General features: G+C 35.4%; 1 protein-coding gene, 1 non-coding gene and 2 pseudogenes across 8 annotated transcripts in view; 2 read left to right on the top strand and 2 right to left on the bottom strand.

Annotated features, from left to right (window-relative positions):
- The window catches only part of CDK12 (cyclin dependent kinase 12), a 65,688-nt gene extending 50,219 nt beyond the window's left edge, over positions 1–15,469 (bottom strand). For 5 of the 7 annotated variants that reach the window (XR_004951250.1, XR_004951252.1, XR_004951253.1 and 2 more), the window contains exons 1-5: positions 13,821–15,468; positions 9,104–9,988; positions 3,024–3,200; positions 2,086–2,225; positions 1,219–1,389 (exon numbers count right to left, since the gene is read on the bottom strand). Coding sequence is in view for 2 of the 7 variants with exons in the window: in XM_016164674.2 (XP_016020160.1) it covers positions 1,219–1,389; positions 2,086–2,225; positions 3,024–3,200; positions 9,104–9,988; positions 13,821–14,869 (2,422 nt within the window). In the remaining 5 variants the exon portion in view is untranslated. Of the gene's footprint in view, positions 1–1,218; positions 1,390–2,085; positions 2,226–3,023; positions 3,201–9,103; positions 9,989–13,820 lie in introns of all 7 variants that reach the window. The other 2 variants (XM_016164674.2, XM_036222129.1) reach the window with 1 other exon arrangement.
- LOC118604143 lies at positions 4,201–4,316 on the bottom strand (annotated as a pseudogene).
- On the top strand, positions 6,085–6,203 carry LOC118604687. Its single transcript, XR_004951791.1, has one exon. It is a non-coding gene; the product is annotated as a 5S ribosomal RNA (ribosomal RNA).
- Positions 7,183–7,301, top strand: LOC118604227 (annotated as a pseudogene).
- Positions 15,470–18,611: the final 3,142 nt, after the last annotated feature.

Below are 18,611 nucleotides of genomic sequence, written 5' to 3'. Positions count from 1 at the left end.
GTACAACTTTTATATATTTTATGATCACCACAGTAAGTCTAGTAATCATCTGTCACTGTACAGTTATTATACAATTAATTATATTCCCTCTGCTGTACATTACAATCCCCTGACTTATTTTACAACTGGTAGTTTGTATACTCTTAATCCTCTTCCCCTTTTCCTTCCAATCATATTCTTTCTCAACATTACAGATTAAATTTACAGATGCCATCTCTTCACAGTTGCCCATGTCTAAACCTTCAGATTTGCTTCAATAAAAGTAGATTAGATGTTATATTACAGACTACTTCAAATATAAGTATGGAAACAATGAACAAGTTTATCTCCCAAATGAGACAAAAGTTACAAATCCAGGAAAACAAACCATTATCTGTCCTGAAGATGGTTTAGAAATACCTGCTTTGAATTCTAAACTGTATCAGCACAAAACTATGTAAGAATATGAATGTATATAAACAACAACCAGAAGGGATGATATAAAAATGAGAGTAAGCAACAAACTCAGAAATACCAGAGAACAAAACTGATATTTGCCAGATGGGGGAAGAGGGAGACGATGGGCAAAAGGGTAAATGAGATTAAGTACCACCAATTGCCAATTATAAAATTAGTGATGGAGATATAATGTACAGCACAGAGAACATTCTCAGTAATATCATAATAACTATGTATGGTGACAGATGGTTACTAGACTTATCATGGTGATCCCTTCATAAGGTAGATGAATGTCTAAATCACAATACTGTATACTTGAAACTAATATACTATTGTTTGTAAAGTATAATTTAAAGGAAATTTTAAAAAACGAGACTGATAAATCTGGGTTTCAATTTTCATTATTGTTATTATAATTTATAAAAAAGGGATTTAAAATGTTGATTGGAAGAGGATCTTATAAATGTTTACATGCTGACCTTACTAGGTGTTACAACAGACTAATTTTAATGATTACCAGTGATTTATTTTTTTAATTAAATTTATTGGGGTGACAGTAACAATGATTTCTAAAAGTATGAGTACACTGATAAAGAATGGACATTTTATAAAATAAGCACTGTTCAGCACAAGAGCAATCTGCTAATATCTTAATTCTGGTAGAGATGTAAGAAAGAAGCTACATTTTAGTATAAACTGTTAAATTCGAACAGTCAAACAACCTAAGAAAGGGAAGTAAGATTTACCAATCCACCTGTAAAAACAGTCCTTTGCTCATACCTTTGTCCTTTTTGAAATCCAATGCATCTTGTTTATCTGTGACAATTTCCTTCATGTTAACAACACTTCTGTGGATTAACTGACGAAGGATTTTGATCTCACGAATGGCTGTGATTGGGAAGCCCTCTTTCTCATTGTCTAGTCTCACCTTCTTCAGGGCCACTAGCTCTCCTGTAACGATAAATTCAAACTGTTAGATTTTCAATTAGCATTTTTTGGCTCCCATTATGAACCAGCCAATATATGTCCTTGTTCTGAAAGACGGACTTAATGCCTACTTTAATGCTTTATGCCAAGTACTTTTTTTTTGCAGTTGGACTGTTTATTAAGGTGATATTTCTCAGAAGGAGAGAACCTGTAACAAATCTCAATGTGTGGTTGTAACCCTGAAATTATTGGCTGTTAAAAACAAATAAAACCAAGAAGCGCATGTACTTGGCACTTCTTTTTCTCTATGTGAGATACTTTAATATCTTAAAAAACAAATCTCTGATTCTCTTTCTTATCTTTGATTTTTTAAGACTTGAATTTTTAAATGTTAGGCCTAAAAATTTTGGTTATTAAAATATACCAATAATTCAACTACTTTATCTTCAAGAATTAAACCCCTACCAAGAGCAACTTACACATTTTTTACCTTCTCTTAAATCCCAAGCAAGCTATTATGAAACATTTACAATAAACAACGACAAAAAAGGAAAGTTTTTAAACAGTAATTTTACTATTCTTTTGGAAAATTTTAGTGTATTTAGTAACTCTTAAAGGCCAAATTAGAACTCAAAATTTACTTTTCCTAAATCCACTTAAGACATTAGTATTACTAACTTTTTAATGTTCTGACATCTAAAATTTTGTGGGAATATTTACCTGTGTCTTTGTCCTTGGCTTTATATACTTGGCCATAGGTTCCCTCTCCAATAATCCCAATAATGTCAAACTTGTCCACACAGCGCTTCCCCCAGTCACTCTCTGTTTGTCTTCTTTCTCCGTAACGAGGACAACAAATTCTAAAAAAAGCAAAACAAAAATAAAAAAAATTATTTTTAAAAATTAAGTCTTTTCAAAGAAAACAATTCTTTTATGATGATATTTTGACTCTTGACTTTTATGAATTTCTTTATTAAAAAGACAGGAATTAAGTGATATGAAATAGTTTAAACAGTCTCTCATAATGATGAAAACAGACTTTTTTATTTCAGAAAGACATAAGACCAAATAATAGATATGGTGCTTACTTTCTGACCTCTCTTCAGTATTGGCTTTCTCCACTATAGAATGGGAAAATAATCATGACATCGTAAGGTTACCATAAAAATAAATTATGAAACTTTGGCAATAATATATGCTCAATAAATAGTAACTTTTTATTGAGAAGAACGCTAACAACCAGATCAAATCCAGATTCTACTGTGTTTATGGAACAGCAATTTACGTGATTAAGGTTATTAAATTTTTTTTAACCTATTACTTTTCCATTAATGTGTACATAGTTGAGTCACCTTGAATAAAAGGGCTTTTTTTGTCTGCAGTACTCTGAATATTCTGAACTCAAAATACAGATTGTTTGTGGTATATTCGGAGTTGGAAATTATTGTTTTTCTAAAAAACACACCTAGGTATCTGTGGGTGCCAATGAATGGGTGTCCTAGGTAGGCTTTTATCTATTAAAATAAAAGATACATATCAGGTCCAATCTTTTAAGATCCTACTGGTGTGGGTTGCAGAAGAAAGTGTGAGATTTAGGCCCAAAGGTTCATTAATATAATAAAAGGTGTAATTAAGGATAAGTTCCTTCAAAAACTCACTTTGGTCTTTTTTTATATGGTTGCTGAGGTGGTGTTATTGCCTTTGGTTCTGGAGAGTCTGGGGGTGATGGATCCCCACCAGGGAGCTCTGGAGGGAGAGGGAGGTCCATGAGTAAGTGACGAGTCCTTTGTTCCTTCTCTTTCTTTATAGGTTTTGAAGGTAGAGTTTCTTTTGGACTAAAAAACAGACAGGAAGGGAAGAAAAAGATTACAATTACTTAAAGGATATGCAAATAAAACTTTCAAATATTATAATGTCTGGCTATTAAAAGATTACAAAGATTTTACATTTAAGGGGAAAAATCCTGTAATATGAGGTAAGAAAATGGAGCTTATCAAAGGTAAACACACTTGGATTTTACAAAATCTATAGTATTCTAAAAGAAAAAATAAAAATTTTGGAATATTACTTGTAAGTCCTTTAACAAACCCTCCTTTTAATGTCTTTCCTAAGATTCTGTTAGACTTTTACTGAGACAAAATAAAGTAATCACAGAAAATTCACAAAATACCACTGCAACTCATGGAGTCACCAAACCTACCCTATATTTTAACCAACAAAGATTTAAATAACTGAATGAGAACTCAACGGTATAACACTACTATATTACCAAAGATGTGGTGAGAACTTGGAAAAAGAAAATAGCATTTTAGAGTGTTTTGTAAGAAAACAGCTAAGCTGGAGATCAAAATTAGTGAAAAATATACTGATTTAGTTTACTGGTTTGGAAACAAAAGGCAACCATATCTGAACAGCCAAATGGATAAATAACCCTCAAACTAAAATCTCAGAGTCCAAGCAACTATCTGAAAATCATTAAAGTAGCTGGTAGCAGAAGGTCTCTAATGATAATCAACAAATTATAGTAGCCGAGGGTTGAGGAAGAGAATGGCTTTTCTGGAATAGATTAGAAAGGTCAGTTTTCAGATCCAATTTTTTAACTATCTCAATTTATTTATAATAAAGAAAGGATTCTGTGCCATGCGTGTCCTCCAAAAAGAGAGTGTAGCATACTAATTCATGCCTACAAATAAAATCATACTAATTCATGCCTACAAATAAAAGCAAGCCTTTTCTATTTTATCACAGCATCAGAAGGTTGAAAGGATTTGAGAATTCTAACCATTATAGGAGCCGCCTTTTTTTTTTTTTTTAATTATTTATTATTATTATTTGTGCCTACAGCACCTGGTCTTCCTAGGTGGTCTCCCATTCAAGTACTAACCAGGACCAACCCTGCTTACCTTCCAAGATCAGACATTGGGCTTGTTTAGGGTGGCATGGCCATAGACCATTCCTCCACTTTTTTGACAAGAGATATATAAAAAAACGTTTTTTCCCTCTTAAAGCAGAATGTGACCTGGGCACAACATTTCCATTCACAAAACTTGCTCTGAATTTCTAATGGCTTTACAACATGCCTAAGTAGGCTTATAATTTTGCTACTTTAAACAATACTTTTCTTTGGAAAATAAGCCTTATGGATAGTTACTCCCATTAAGTTGGTCCAGTTTAACATACTAATTCTTAGAGACCTGGTACATGCACCTGATAAGTAGAGGGGATGGAAAGCTTAAAATGCAGATCCCAGAAACATTTTTCCATGAATACGTCCAATAGAACCCTAAATAACAAATTCTATCTCTTGCATCTTTTTGAGCCATACTGCTGCCCTTGGTGTGTGAAACAATATCAAAAGCTACTACTTCCTACCAATTTTTATCATTGTAATCTCTTGTATATCAGACAGAAGAGAATCTAGATTAGTTTGTACCATATCAACCAGAAAAGGAGTACAAAATGATCATCTGAAACCTTCTGTTAAATCACTCATAAAGATGACCATATAACATTATTATAATTTCCACTATGATTTTTCTACCCAGGGAATGAAGCCAATTACCAGAATACTCTTGAGTCCAGGGTACAATATAATTTTTTTTTAATTTCTCCAATTTTTAAGACATTCAGGAATGAAAATTTCTCATTTCTCAACTACTAATGTTAGAATATTCTTTATAAATTTAAATCCCTCATGATTTGGAAATACATTACTTCTTGGTTCTGCTTCACTAGAATCAAAGTATCTGAATTCTCTCATCATTACTTCATATAACTTCAGTCTATGTTTTATATTTAGGTCTTGTTTTCTCCAAGGTTTACTTTATGGGTTCAAATATAATTTGTTACTGTGAAAAAGTATATTGCTTCTGAAAAAAATCACATTATTAGCATGTTTATTTCAAGAAAGAATGAGTATTTGATAGGATGTGTACGTCCTACCAATTCAGGGCACACACGCTGAATAGAGGTCAAATCCTAATTCAGCAAATCCCAATGTACCAAACACCTTGGAATAATGATGGCTGATAAAACTGCAGTGCTTAACATCATCATGGTCTTCAGCCTTTAGTGTAGGGTACTCAGTAAAATATAGCTCCATATAGAGCTGAGGATATATGGATGCTGAGAGGGTCTAACATAGGGAAGCAGACAATGAACATCTAAGGCATTACTTAAAGATTCATTAACAGGGAGCTGATCCACCTTAATATCAGTACTGTTCTCCATTTATACCTGTAGACAAATCACATAAGATGTGCAGGTTGCATAATGCTCATGTATAATAATTTTTTAAAAGTTGCCAGTCTCAAGGACTGGCCCAAATTTTAATATCTAGTTAATCTCTTGAAATTTATGATGGGATTTAATCTGTAGGTATGATACAAACTCCTCCAATAAGTCCTTATTATTAAAAAAGTATATTAAGAAAGTATATGAATTTACATATGAACTATTTAAAAAGAAAATTTCTTCATAATTAAAATTCAACAGTATAAACTTATAAATATGATCATTTATCCTTTTCCTCTTAAAGTAGGTTGTTTAAAAATTTATTTTTACAAACTTCAATTAAAAATGAGTGGAATACATTAAAAATGAGAACCAAACATTCTATTAATAAAATCCTAACTCAAATTGGAATGCTCCCACAGATCCTTCCTTTTCTATAAGGGCTCAATACATTATATAAACAGCCTTTAAGAATAGTGTAGTCTTGTCTATGGCCATTCTACCCTGAATAAGCCCAATCCTGTCTGATCTTGGAAGTTAAGCAGGGTCGGGCCTGGTTAGTACTTGGATGGGAGACCGCCTAGGAAGACCAGGTGCTGTAGGCATAAAAAATTAAGGAACTGTAAGCTGACAAGGTCCTTGCAATCTGTGAGGTCAACCTAGGGTTGCCTCGCCTAAAAAAAAAAAAAAAAATAGCATAGTCTCTACAGAAGTCTGATAAACTCCAAATGAACCAGGCTATCAAAAAAGAGAGTGATAAAAGATTTAAAAAACTGTATGTGGTTAACTGGAATTTTCTAGACTAGATCATCTCTTTAAAAGCAGGAGAGCCTCATGAAGAGCGATGTACTACAGCTGTACTATATTATACTATACTGAGGTGGGTGTATGGAAGCCTTTGCTTCTTGAAACCAAAAATTGTAGACCATGAATCAGAAAGGCTTTTGCAATACCATTTGTTAAATTCACTCCTGCATTTATTATCTTGTTAACAAACTCCTATCTATATGTTTGAAAGAAACATTTCACTCTTTTTCCAAAAGGATTTTAATTAAAAGACAACAAATCCTCTAACAAAAGCTTTGTCATCCATGTGCTAACTGATTTCTTAACTACACGCCCAATATCATCTCACACAAGCCCTGACTCTGGCTCCTTCAGCAGTTTTACTTATTCAAATAACCAATATTTATGACTGCATTCTGAGTTCTATATTTAAATCACTGCAGGCAACAAAAAGATGTATAGGTCATTCTCAACATTTAAGCTGCTGCAATTTCAATGTGAGAAGGTAAAAGTATAAAGGAATATAAGTGAGTTCCATATGCAACTTTTAGATTTCTTTGACAAGTTTTCTTACATAAAAATTATTTTTCATGGGACATATAGGTGCAGTTAGTACATAGACAGAGTGGCACATATATGACAAAAACAAAAAAACCATCTTGAATTCAAAATTAATGTATAGTGAAAAAATAAAATTGATACTGGAAGAAATCTTCATTTCCATTTTTCTACCTTTAATAATTTACCAATATTATGTGGAAAAATGATGATAATCATACATTCAAAAATATACATTGGGTCTATGGCCATGCTACCCTGAACATGCCCGATCTTGTCTGAACTTGGAAGCTAAGCAGGGTCAGGCCTAGCCAGTACTTGGATGAGAGACCACCTAGGAAGACCGCGTGTTATAGGTGCTAAAAAAAAAAAAAAAAAAAAAATTGGAGTATGAAATTAAAGTTATACTTTCAGAATCAGAATTGAGCAAAAATAGTTTAGCTCACTTCATTCTCTCTCACACACAATCTTAAAAGACAGCCACACATACTCAAATAAGCACTAAATGGTCTTACTTTACCTTTCATCCCCAATCTGAAAGAAATCCCAAAGTCAAAATCATTCCACCTCTGAAAATCTGCACTCTACACTGACACTAGGTTAAGGTTAGGTTCAACAGTTATTTGGTTAGCTAAGTAAACATTTCAAAATGAAAATTCTCAGCCACACTGATATTGTTCCAGCCATTATATAAACTAATATTTAAATGAGGTTCCTATGGCTGAAAAATGAGTGGCTTAGGGTCCTTTGGGATATACTCAACTATTTCCTTTTCCAATAAGAACATATAGCTTCTATCTGTATTTTGTGTACCTCAAACAATTTTTTCTACATAAAATCAGGTTCTGTTCTTTTCCTTTGTAGTTCTCAGAATGTGGCAGATTCATTAATACCTATTAATAAGAAAAAGCACGTAGAATTTTTCTTTAAAACCAGATTTCCCACTATGAATACTAATGGAGCCTTTCTTTTAAAGTCGTTCCCCCCCCCCCCCCACTTATTGTACTTGCACCTTCTAAAGAGGCACAGAGGGTAGGAAGTCTGTAAAAATACAGACTTAAAGAGCCGAAATGTTTCACTTTTCGAACTACCTGGCACTTGGAAAGTAATAGAGAGTTGGGAATTGGGATGCAAGATCAGTACTTATTTTTGTGCTTACAAAGAAAAGTTCATGGTAGTGAATGAAATCCATATCCTAGAGAACAAGAAGACAGTTAGTAGTCTATAAAACTAACACAAAGGCCGTCATGGTGTATGTCACTGCTAAATCAAGTTTGGTTGGTGGTACTTGCCTCGCTAGTCTTGCCAAGAAATTAAATAAATATATTTCCTAATGCCTTCCATAAAATCGGATTCAAGCTCCATAATCACTTCAGTTCTCAATACTCAGAGGACTCATTAAAATTAGAGCTTTCCCATTACCCCATTGTGAACTTATATTCTAATTAGCAAAGATTCCACACATTGTTCTTTTGCTTCTTATAAGATGATTCATTTTTTAAAGCAGCACTTTTTGAAATAAACCTGGTTTATCTTTCTCCTGGGTCTGGAGTAAAAAAAAAAATAGCTAGAAAAAAACATTTAAAAATCCACTGAGAATATTTAATATTATCATTATGAGGTTATTGACATTATATGATTAAATCAACAGTAAGGGTTTTTTGGAAAGTGATGAGATATGATTACGTAGGAAATGTTCTTATTGTTAGGGAAGACGTACTAAAGTATTCATCAGTAAAGTGTTGGATTACTACAGTTAGAGCAAATTTGGCAAAAAGTTAATAATTGGTGAATCTATGTGAAGAGTATAAGGGTGTTAATTGCATCTCTCTTAATTTTTCAACAGCTATTAAAAATTTCAATATTAACAATTTAGGGAAAACCTATGGATTTTTTAAACTCTGAATAAAAATTAACCTCTTCAATAAATAAACTTATGAGAAAAAGTTACTAGCCCTCAAACTGTAATTCTCTCTTCCTAAGTAATAATGTCATAAATATGGACTTTTCCACTGAAAACCAAACATTAAATGCATTTCCTATTCATAAAAGTATTCTAAATAGCCATGCATTACAACAGTTTTGACAAAATTTGAGAACAAAAACTACATTACACTTCGATCAAGAGCATTAAGTTTTCTCAGTTCATTATAGAACTTACCTATCCATGTCATCATCTCCAAGTAATAAGGGTGGGAGGGGCAGAGGAGGCAATGTTGACGTTTTCAGGTGTGGAATAGCAGCTGTTACAGATACTTGAGTCTTCATAGAAACCTGTACAGGGGGCTGAGAATTTGCCTGAGAGGACAAAGTAGATGTCCTTGGATGAGTAGAAGAGGGTAAAGTTGAAGTACTAGAAGCAGGAGCCTGACTAAATGCTGGCTGGGGAGGAGGCAGAGGTGGTTGCTGTGGAATAGCTGGTAGTGGAGGCAGAGGTGGCAAAGGGGGTGTCTGAGGTGGAGGGGTAGTAGTTGGTAATGGAGGCGGAGAAGACGTAACTGTGGGGAGAGGTGGAGGGGTCTCCTTTTCTGATGTCTCTGTCTCTTTTGGAGTAACAATCTCCTCCTTCAATGCTACGGGTTTGGAGTCTCTTGTTCCCTGTGCTTTCGAATCTTTAAGAACAGGATGCTTCTCAGAGTTCTCATCCAACTTTAGTTTCCCTGTATCTAAAGAATTTTTGGCCTCTGTGTTTAGATGTGTTACATTCACCAGTTCAGTATCTGGGGCAGATTTTTCCAATTTTACACTTCTGGGTAACTTTTTAGACTCCAAACCTGAATCCTTAGCCTCTACTGAACTGTTCTCTTTTCTAGGCAAAAATATAGGTGAACCCTTGGATTCCTTTCCATCCATTTTTGCTGCTGCAGCAGCAGCTGCTCTTTCCTTCTTTTTCCTACTGAGTTCAGCTCCCAAGCTGGAGTTCAGTGGAAGCCTGACAGGTGAGATACTGGAATGTCGACTGCGTGACCCGGATCTCTTCTTTTTACTATGAGAAGATGAGTGTCTTGAATATGCGGGACTTCTACTTCTAGACTTCATGGATTTCCTAATGGAAAGACAAAAAAGCATTTTAAAATAGATAAGCTGTAGCAATATAAAGGAAAATATATCAGTTAAATTATGGAGAACTGTAACTTATAAAACCCATTTTGAGTAATTTAGTAATCTTTAAAATAAATCGGGTATCTAATAATAATAATAATAAAATACTAAATCAATATTGGTTCATTAATTATAACAAATGTACCATTCTAATGTAAGATGTTAATAATATGGAAACTGGGTGCCAAGATATATAAGAACTCTTTGTATTATTGTCACAATTATTTTGAAAATCTAAAACTATTCTAAAAAAAATAAAGTTTATTTAAATAGATTAGAACTAAATCCTGCATGACAACATATTTCAATAATATAACACTAAAAATTATTCATCTGAAGATAGATGAATATTCCCCCCCCCATGTTGGAAAATACCCATATTCACAATGTTTACTTTTAGAATTTTGGTTTAAATCTCTGATAAAGTGAAAACATGATTTTTTAAAAAAGTCACATTTTATACTACAGGTGGGGTATATAAATCTGGAAATTAAAACTAGCAGGCTTTGCCAAAATCTAAATCTTTTAACTAGAGAGCTATTTAACTGACAAATCCCAAGAAAAAATTTTGTTCCTTGTATCCTTAGTTTATAATTAAGTTGTGCCTATACTAAACAACCCTCCCCACCCCCCCCAAGAAACACGAGTTAGGATTTACAAAATAGATAAACTGGAGAAACTGTCTTACTAAAATAATTAGAAATTCTGAAAATAATGCCTTCTGGTACTTTCAAATATAAAATGATTTCCAATCAGCTTTTTAGGAACTCATAAAGCAAAGTATTTTTGCATGTTCAATTTATTTTCTTCATTATTAAGGAAGGATTGGGAAGTAAAATCTTAGAATCCATGAGGCAGATTATTCTAAATTGAAACTCAACCCTAATTAACTTTTTTCTTTGTTTTTAAAATAAAGCCTAATGTACTTAGGCTTCAAGGTGAGGAAGAAAAAATTAGCACAAAAAATGTGATTGGACAAAACATCATTTACCCAGTAGTCTAAAACAAATTGCTCCCATTCCCGATCTTCAATATCTCCCTTTATCTTTAATCATTTGTAAGACTGACATAAATCAAAAGGTTTCAAAAAAATAGCATCTATGTGTATGGGAAACAACTCATGATGTTAGCTATGGTGTTCTTATATCTATACTGCTTTTTGGAAGTTTGCTCCAAAAAGGTAGTTAAAATATGTCACTATTGGAATCAAAGTACTCAAAACAACGATAACAAAATATATACGAACATGAGGATATAATTATGGAAAGTAGTTAATGGATTTACCAAATATCCACTTAGCCTTAAGAAAACTAATACTTACTTCTCTTGTAAATAACTGGCTGAAACAAGTTTTCTCTGATTGAATTATGGCTGGGATAAAACTAACATCTCTACCCTAGGAAAAACTTCTAAAATCCCAAACACTAAGTAAAGTTACAGACAATGCTCTACAAACCATTGTTTCTTTAATCTTTCAGCATGACTAAATCTTCCTAATGCCTTCTGCTAAAAACCCCTTAACTTCTCAACAGAAGCCTACCGTTAACAGGACATTTGGATGGCCAAATACTTAAGGCATTTTTATGAAACAAACACTGTGTTTGAGGTCCAGATCCACTCTTTCAAGTAAAAAAAAAGGAGGAGGGGAAACAAAAAGTAAATGCTGGCAATAAAAAATGTGTCTTCAAAAACAAAATCTATTTTTCCCCTGAATTAAGTTAGGTTCCACCCATTTGAAATGAAATTGTTACTATTATTCACTATTAATTTGGTGAATGCAAAGACCTTGAATTTCTGCTAAAGCATTTTCAGTCTTTTAAAATGACGTTGCCTGTTTAATTATCTCCCAAGGAAAAAACACAGAATACCATGGAAGGACTCTGTACGTTCTTCCACTCTAAGAAATTTTTGTACTTACTGTTTGGAATTCCAACCAATGAGGAAAAATATGTAATGCACACAAACAAACATATATGATGTTCTATAAGCCCACTAAAAATGTGTTATGTGACTCCCGGATTATTATTTAGTGTTTATATTTGCATTCCATACTGGAGAAATATGGAAACACAGTGTGTCTCCAATTCTTTCTTGATTTATTTTTATCATTTCTGCACTAGTTCCAATTAAGTGAGTAGAGGAAAAGAGAACTTGAGATATGAATCCAAAAGGAATCACTGCAAAGCCGAAGTTCTTACTGCAACTCATTTTAGTGTTTTAGCCTCAATGCACTTCTGTATTCCCAAACCCCATAACAATAAAAATTCTCAGAACAGGCTTATTAAACCATTCCCTCAAGAAAACAAAAATTCTGAGAATATTTCTTAGGGTTACTTAAAAAACTAAGCAATTTTACAAATGGTACACTTAAGACTTACTCGTTTCACTGCATATAAATTTTATTATCCCTCATTAGCTAGTGAACTCTAATTAATGGTACACATGCTAAAGTGTTTATAGTGACGTATACTGATGTCAGCAACTTATCTGAAATGAATCAAAAGATGGATTGATGGAGAAATATAAAATACATAGCAAATATTAATTGTAGAATGTAGGTAGTACATGTATGACTCCTTGCTACAATTCTTCAACTTTTCTGCATTTGAAAAATTACAATAAAATGAGGAAGGAAAGACTAAAGAACTTCAGACCTTGACAGCTAGGAACTCTGCAGTTCGATCAATTTGAACTGGTTTATGAAAAATTATAACTTTGTCAGCAAAAATTACTCACACTACCATATAAAAGAGATGCATGGATTTTTTTCAAATTAGAATAATTTCTCTACTAGTATTCATCATTTTCCTTACTCATAGATAGAATTTACTGACTGGCTCCAGGTTCCACAGGCACTGTGCTATGCACTTCATATTTACTAATGTAATCCTCACAACTCTAGAAGTAGACAGTTATTAATTATTTCCATTTTACACATGAAAAAACTCAGGCATGGAGAAATTCAATTATAGGATTCCACTCAGGTATAACCCCAAAGCCCATGTTCTGCTTTTGTAGACAAAGGTGAGTCTATAAAGAGGAAGATACAGGAACAAGAACACAGTTTTGGTAGATAATTCACTCCAACAATTAAATTTCAAAGGAACATGCCTTTCTTGAAAAAAATAACATAGTAAATGCACTATCACCAATTTTTTAGAGAAAGATCTTGAATATTGCGAGTGGTCAAGGTGACGCTGTGAAGAAAATCAAATTATCCTTGGAACCAATTTCTGCTAGGCTCTATCATGAAAAGGGAAAAAGACTAGTCAGCTGAATGTCCACTAGAAACGTAAGTGAAAAGACAAGGGTCTTTTGTAAGATATCAAAACATTGTCAATTAGGAAATAAATAATTTTGGAGACTCACAAATGGCAGTACAAATGGCAGATGACCTAGGCAAATAGCCTCAAGATAAACCTCCAATTTCTTATATCGTCAATCAAGTCCAATGAGGTCAAAAGCACTAATATCAATGTTAATTAAAAATATTAAGACAAAGCAACAGAAATAGTTAGATAAGCTCTGGAAAACAGTAGCTCTGCACTCAACAAGCAGAAGCCTATGATTTTTCTCACACAGGAGTTTACACCTGATGATCCCACCACTGGAAGTACCTACCTTTAGCAGTTTTAGGCATGTAACTCTCCTTTTCGACTGCTGGGTTAAGAGTCCAGATTCACTTACTTAAATGACTAGGAATTTCAAAAAACATGACTTATAGCCAGTTCCTCATAATCCATGCTAAGAAAGGACTGTTAAGACAAATAGCTCACCTGGGGAGTGGACTCCGACTCAGAGACCGTTTGCTTGTGAAAGGGCTGCTGGACCGCCTTCGACCATAAGGGCTGGGTGATCTTCCACTGTAAGAGCCACTCCTTTCATAGCTGGACGACCGTCTCCTGCTATAAGGACTTACAGACCTCTGTCGTCTACTGTAGGGACTGGGTGACCGAGTGCTGGATTGGTAGGCTGAAGGCTCCTTGTAAGGTGGACTAATTGACTGCCGTCTTGAGGTACTTCCAGGACTCTTCTTATAGGAGTCATAATTGCTGGAAGTGTGAGATCTTGGGGGACTAAGGTCATAATCTTGGCCGTAAGAAGCTCCTGAGGCGCTATCATCTTGCTTGGGGCTGTCAGACCATTTCCTGTGGGGACTCCTGGATCTCCGTTTTGGACTGTCCACTGTTTTGTAACTTTTGGGTGTTTCCCTTTTCCGATGACTTTTACTCCGGTCTTTGTGGCCAGACTTCACCTCACGTTCTTTTCGGGCTTTCTCTTTGTGGAGTTTGGATGACCTGGATTCCTTGTTGCTACTGCTTTTGGAGATCTGTGCCTTTCCATAGTCATCATTCTCCTCATTTGAACGCTTTGAACTTCCTGACATCCGGTCCTTCATCGATCCCGACTTGGTGGAAACTTCCTGGTTTCTATCTTTTTCTGTCTGTTTAGTTTTTAGTAAGTCCCGGGAACGTCTGTGCTGGTGGTGACGATGTTTGTGGAGGCGGTCACTCCGATCAGTTCCACGACGTTCATCATTCTCCCTCCTGTCTAGTTTGAAGGCCATGTCGTCAGAGAAAGTATCTGAATCAGAGCTGATGTCATCATACTCCACCAAAGGTTTGATAATTGTACCCAAAGGTGCTGCTTCAGGGGTCACCAATCCCATGTCTTTGGAGTGCTTGGACTTGTGCCGTTTGTGCTTCGACACCAAGCGGTGACGCTCTCTACTGTTGGAGCTGCCACCTCCAGACGACGGCTGCAAAGTTCCAGAAGCTCCTCCACTCCCATCCTTCTTGCCCCCATGTCTCTCTGGATTGGGCATTCCCTTTCCCCTGGCCTCAAAAAGGGGAAAAAGTTCCCCCGCACTCCAAAAAGTAACCCCCACCCTCCCCCCCAACCCCGACCCCACGCCTACCAAAGTGCCTCTAGAAGGGGGTGGGGAGGGAAGGGACTGTAGCGAAGGCTCCTCCTCCCTCCCGACTCCTTAGCACCCTCCTACATGAGGTAGGGGGTGAGGGAGCCAGGGAAGAAATGAAGAGTTCCTCAGCGTTGGAGTTGCGAGACAACGGGCAGCTGCTTAAGTCTGTTTGCCCTCGTAACCCCCGCCGAGCCAATCCTTAGGCCCGGGGGCCGGGTAGGTCGAGGAAGTAGGAAGCCGACGGCCCAGGGCTGTGGGGCCGACTCCGACTCTGGGGCCCTGTGAGGACTGCGCGGGCCTTTCCCTACCCGGTAGCCCGGCTCAGGCGGCTTCCTGTCGCTGGGGTTCCGCGGCCTAGGTGCCTCACGCCCCCTTTGTCTCTCGTTCCTGAGGGACCCCCTTTTCTTGCTGCCGCCTCACCTCAGCACCTCACACGCTCGCTCCCTCACACAGACTCACAGTCACACACTAGGTTAAACCGAAACGGCACTTGGGGAGGGGGGAGGGGACAATCCCAGAATATCTCGCGAGAATCCACTAAGACCGCGGTATTTCGTGCTTCACTTCTCATCGAGACTTGATCAAACAACGCGAGAGCAGGTCTCAAGCACGAAACGCTAGCCTTCATATTCTCGCGATAACCTCCTCTCGGTTTGATCAAAGCTTTATTGAAACAGGTTTTCTTTTTAATTCAAAACTTTATTGATAACTCATTGAACAAATGTTCCCAGGCTCCGGCGCAAACTAATTTTTGCATACTTTATAACTACCTGGATGAAAATATTGTCAACAAGACAAAAGGCGAATGTGAGGACATTTTCAACCCAATTCCCTAAGTATTAAAAATGCTTACCACGTATATAGAGTATAATATGTACATCATCTCTAATTCTCGTACTACCCTGCAAAACACGATATCCTTATCCCTATTTTACAGATAAAAGAGAACCCAGACCCAGAGAAGTTAAATAATTTACTCAGTGTAACAAAACTAATCCAGTAATTGCCAAAGACGAGATTCAAATTCATGTCTAACACTAAAGCACAAGCTCTTGTGTGGCATTCTCTCTCCAGTCTGCTTAAAATCTAAGAACCTGAAAGCTCATCACCTCTTGGGAGCATCTATGGCTCTTCTGGAATCATTTAGCTTTCATTGTCACACAGAAAATTATGAACAAGAAAAGCATAATATTCATGACCAAGAAAAAATAGTATCTTACACTGCCTCCCATTTATTACTTTTCAAACCTCCATCGTATGTTTTAACTCATTCTATCTTCCAACAATCATCTGAAATAGGGTTGTGTAAGTGAGAAAACAAAGGCACAGAGAAGTTAAGTGACTTGTCCAAGCTTCTATATTATTTTATTCAACACATTTATGTATGAGATTTTAAGGCCTTTCTCTGTGTAATATTGCCTACTCAGGGACCTCAAATAGGATGTAGACAATATATTAGTCCCACAAGATATAAGGTAATAAATATCATAAGAATGAGACAGAGCATTGAGGAGGTTCAAAATGAGACTGGGAGTTTAAGAAACAGTTTTATGAAAGGGCATTTGAGTTGGACCAGGAAGAGTAGATAGGATTTGTATATGCAAAGATGGAAAGTTCAACCAGTAAATTGGGAGCCAGAAAACATTTTGAATGAAGGTAGAAGGATCCACTCTCAAATCACTCCCTGAAATGTATTCCTGTTGTTTTTGGTCACATAGGTACTAAAAAAGTTTTTTACTTAAATGTTTGAGTCCATAAATCTTGAATGCACATGAAAAAGATGAAGTTTTCATGACAACTTTTTAATCATCTATGGAAATAGTAAAATTAATGCTATGAAGAAAAAAAGAGATAGAATTAAGTACTGAAACTCAGATGCGATACTTCTCCTTTATTGCTGTGAGAGCCTTGATGTAAAGGTCGCCACCAGTGTCTGACATGATGGCAGATGGCATCAGACTCAATGAGCCAATTAGGTGAAATGACTAGCCCACCTTATTACACATTGGCATGAGTTTGGCAAAATTAATTTTTCTCCTGTAAGTGAGATCAAGTTTTTGACCTGGATACACCCACATCCCCAGTAAAATGGAAAAATAGAAGGAATTATGGTGATGTGTCAAATGAAATCTTGAAAAATAAAATTCATCACCCAAATTAGACAGCATTACTTATATTTATAATTATTAATTATCTGTTGCCTATTTAAGCAGAGAGATCCCAATAAATACATGAAAAAAATGAAGCTTTTTATTGAATTTTTGTAATGTATTTCAATACCGCTTTTCAATTTTCTACCGAAATCTATAAGCCTGTCAATAAATATCAGCTGAACAAATAACCTGGTGAGGTGGGCAAGGATGGATATTAATACATGCATCTACTAAAGAATGAAATAGACTCAGAAGGAATTGGAGCCAGTTTACTCTTAGTGCCAGGAGCAGGGAGAGATCTTTAATTCTAGGCCAGTATTCTTTCTATTACATTACACTTTCTCTTTTTGGTGGATAAAATTCTAAAGTAATTATATCGTAATAAAGATGGAAAAAATTCTATTGGAGGAAATCTCAGATTGTGTCCAAATTTTTAAGTACAAAATCTACTCTAGATTGCACGGATTGACCCAAGAACTGGTGAGAATAGCACTTTTTTTTTTCCAATTAGAAGTGATATTCAATATTATTTTAATTTACATTAGTTTCAGGTGGAGAATAATGCTTTTGTAATATAATTGTTGTTTCATTCTACAGAAAAACTTCGAACTCAGAAATTCCAGGACTGCACAATTTGCTTTATTCGCCTGACCTCCCAGGGCAGGGAGTCAGGGCAACTGTATAAAACCCAAGATGATCATTTGACTATACTTTCCCTGTAAATCCCCAAAGCAGGTCAGAAAGCTTCTCTTTAGGCTGTATACAAGAGAAAATATTTAACTAAAGTTACAATAACATCTCCCCTAGACCAATTTGTTAGTTTAGATTTTAGCTTTAAAGAGCCTAGTCTTCCTCAAAGCTTAGTCATTTAAAATTTGCCCATTGTCCCCTTCTTGCCATATAGGAAGATTGTTTCTATGTGCACCTTGAATGCTTTTCTTGTTTAATGGCATGTCTCTCCTTTACTTCTTGAGCACAAATTTCCAACAATGTCATTTCATCTGCATTTTCAGATGAGAAATTATAACTTCTCATTCTAAGTATGGTGGTTTACTCCAGTTTCAAGCTTTCTAAGGTTTAAAATTGTCTAGCTATATTTAATAGAGACATTATTGTTTACCTGTACAGAGAGTTTCCATGAGGAAGTGTAGCTGTGTATCTAACGTTGATTCTTTGGGCATAAGAATAAATTAACAAAATGATTATAGTGATCAATTGTATTTTCAGAACTCTAAATCACATAAGCCCATCAAAGGTTGGGGCTCATGTTGTGTATTCATGTTTATATCACCAGTTCCTAAAACATAAGAATTAGGGCTCCATAGATACTTGTTGAATAAAGAGCACTTTGTTTGACAACAGAAAAGGAAACAGCATTTTAAATTTTATCTTTGAAAATTCTCACTTGGATAAATGCTCTCTGTACTTTATCAATTTTAAGGTGGCTACATTCATATTATACAATATTTAGGACATAATTTTACACTAAAAAT

The sequence above is a fragment of the Rousettus aegyptiacus genome, unplaced genomic scaffold (assembly GCF_014176215.1).
Source record: "Rousettus aegyptiacus isolate mRouAeg1 unplaced genomic scaffold, mRouAeg1.p scaffold_m13_p_6, whole genome shotgun sequence".
NCBI lineage: Eukaryota > Metazoa > Chordata > Mammalia > Chiroptera > Pteropodidae > Rousettus > Rousettus aegyptiacus.
This window is presented reverse-complemented; position numbering and strand designations above follow the sequence as displayed.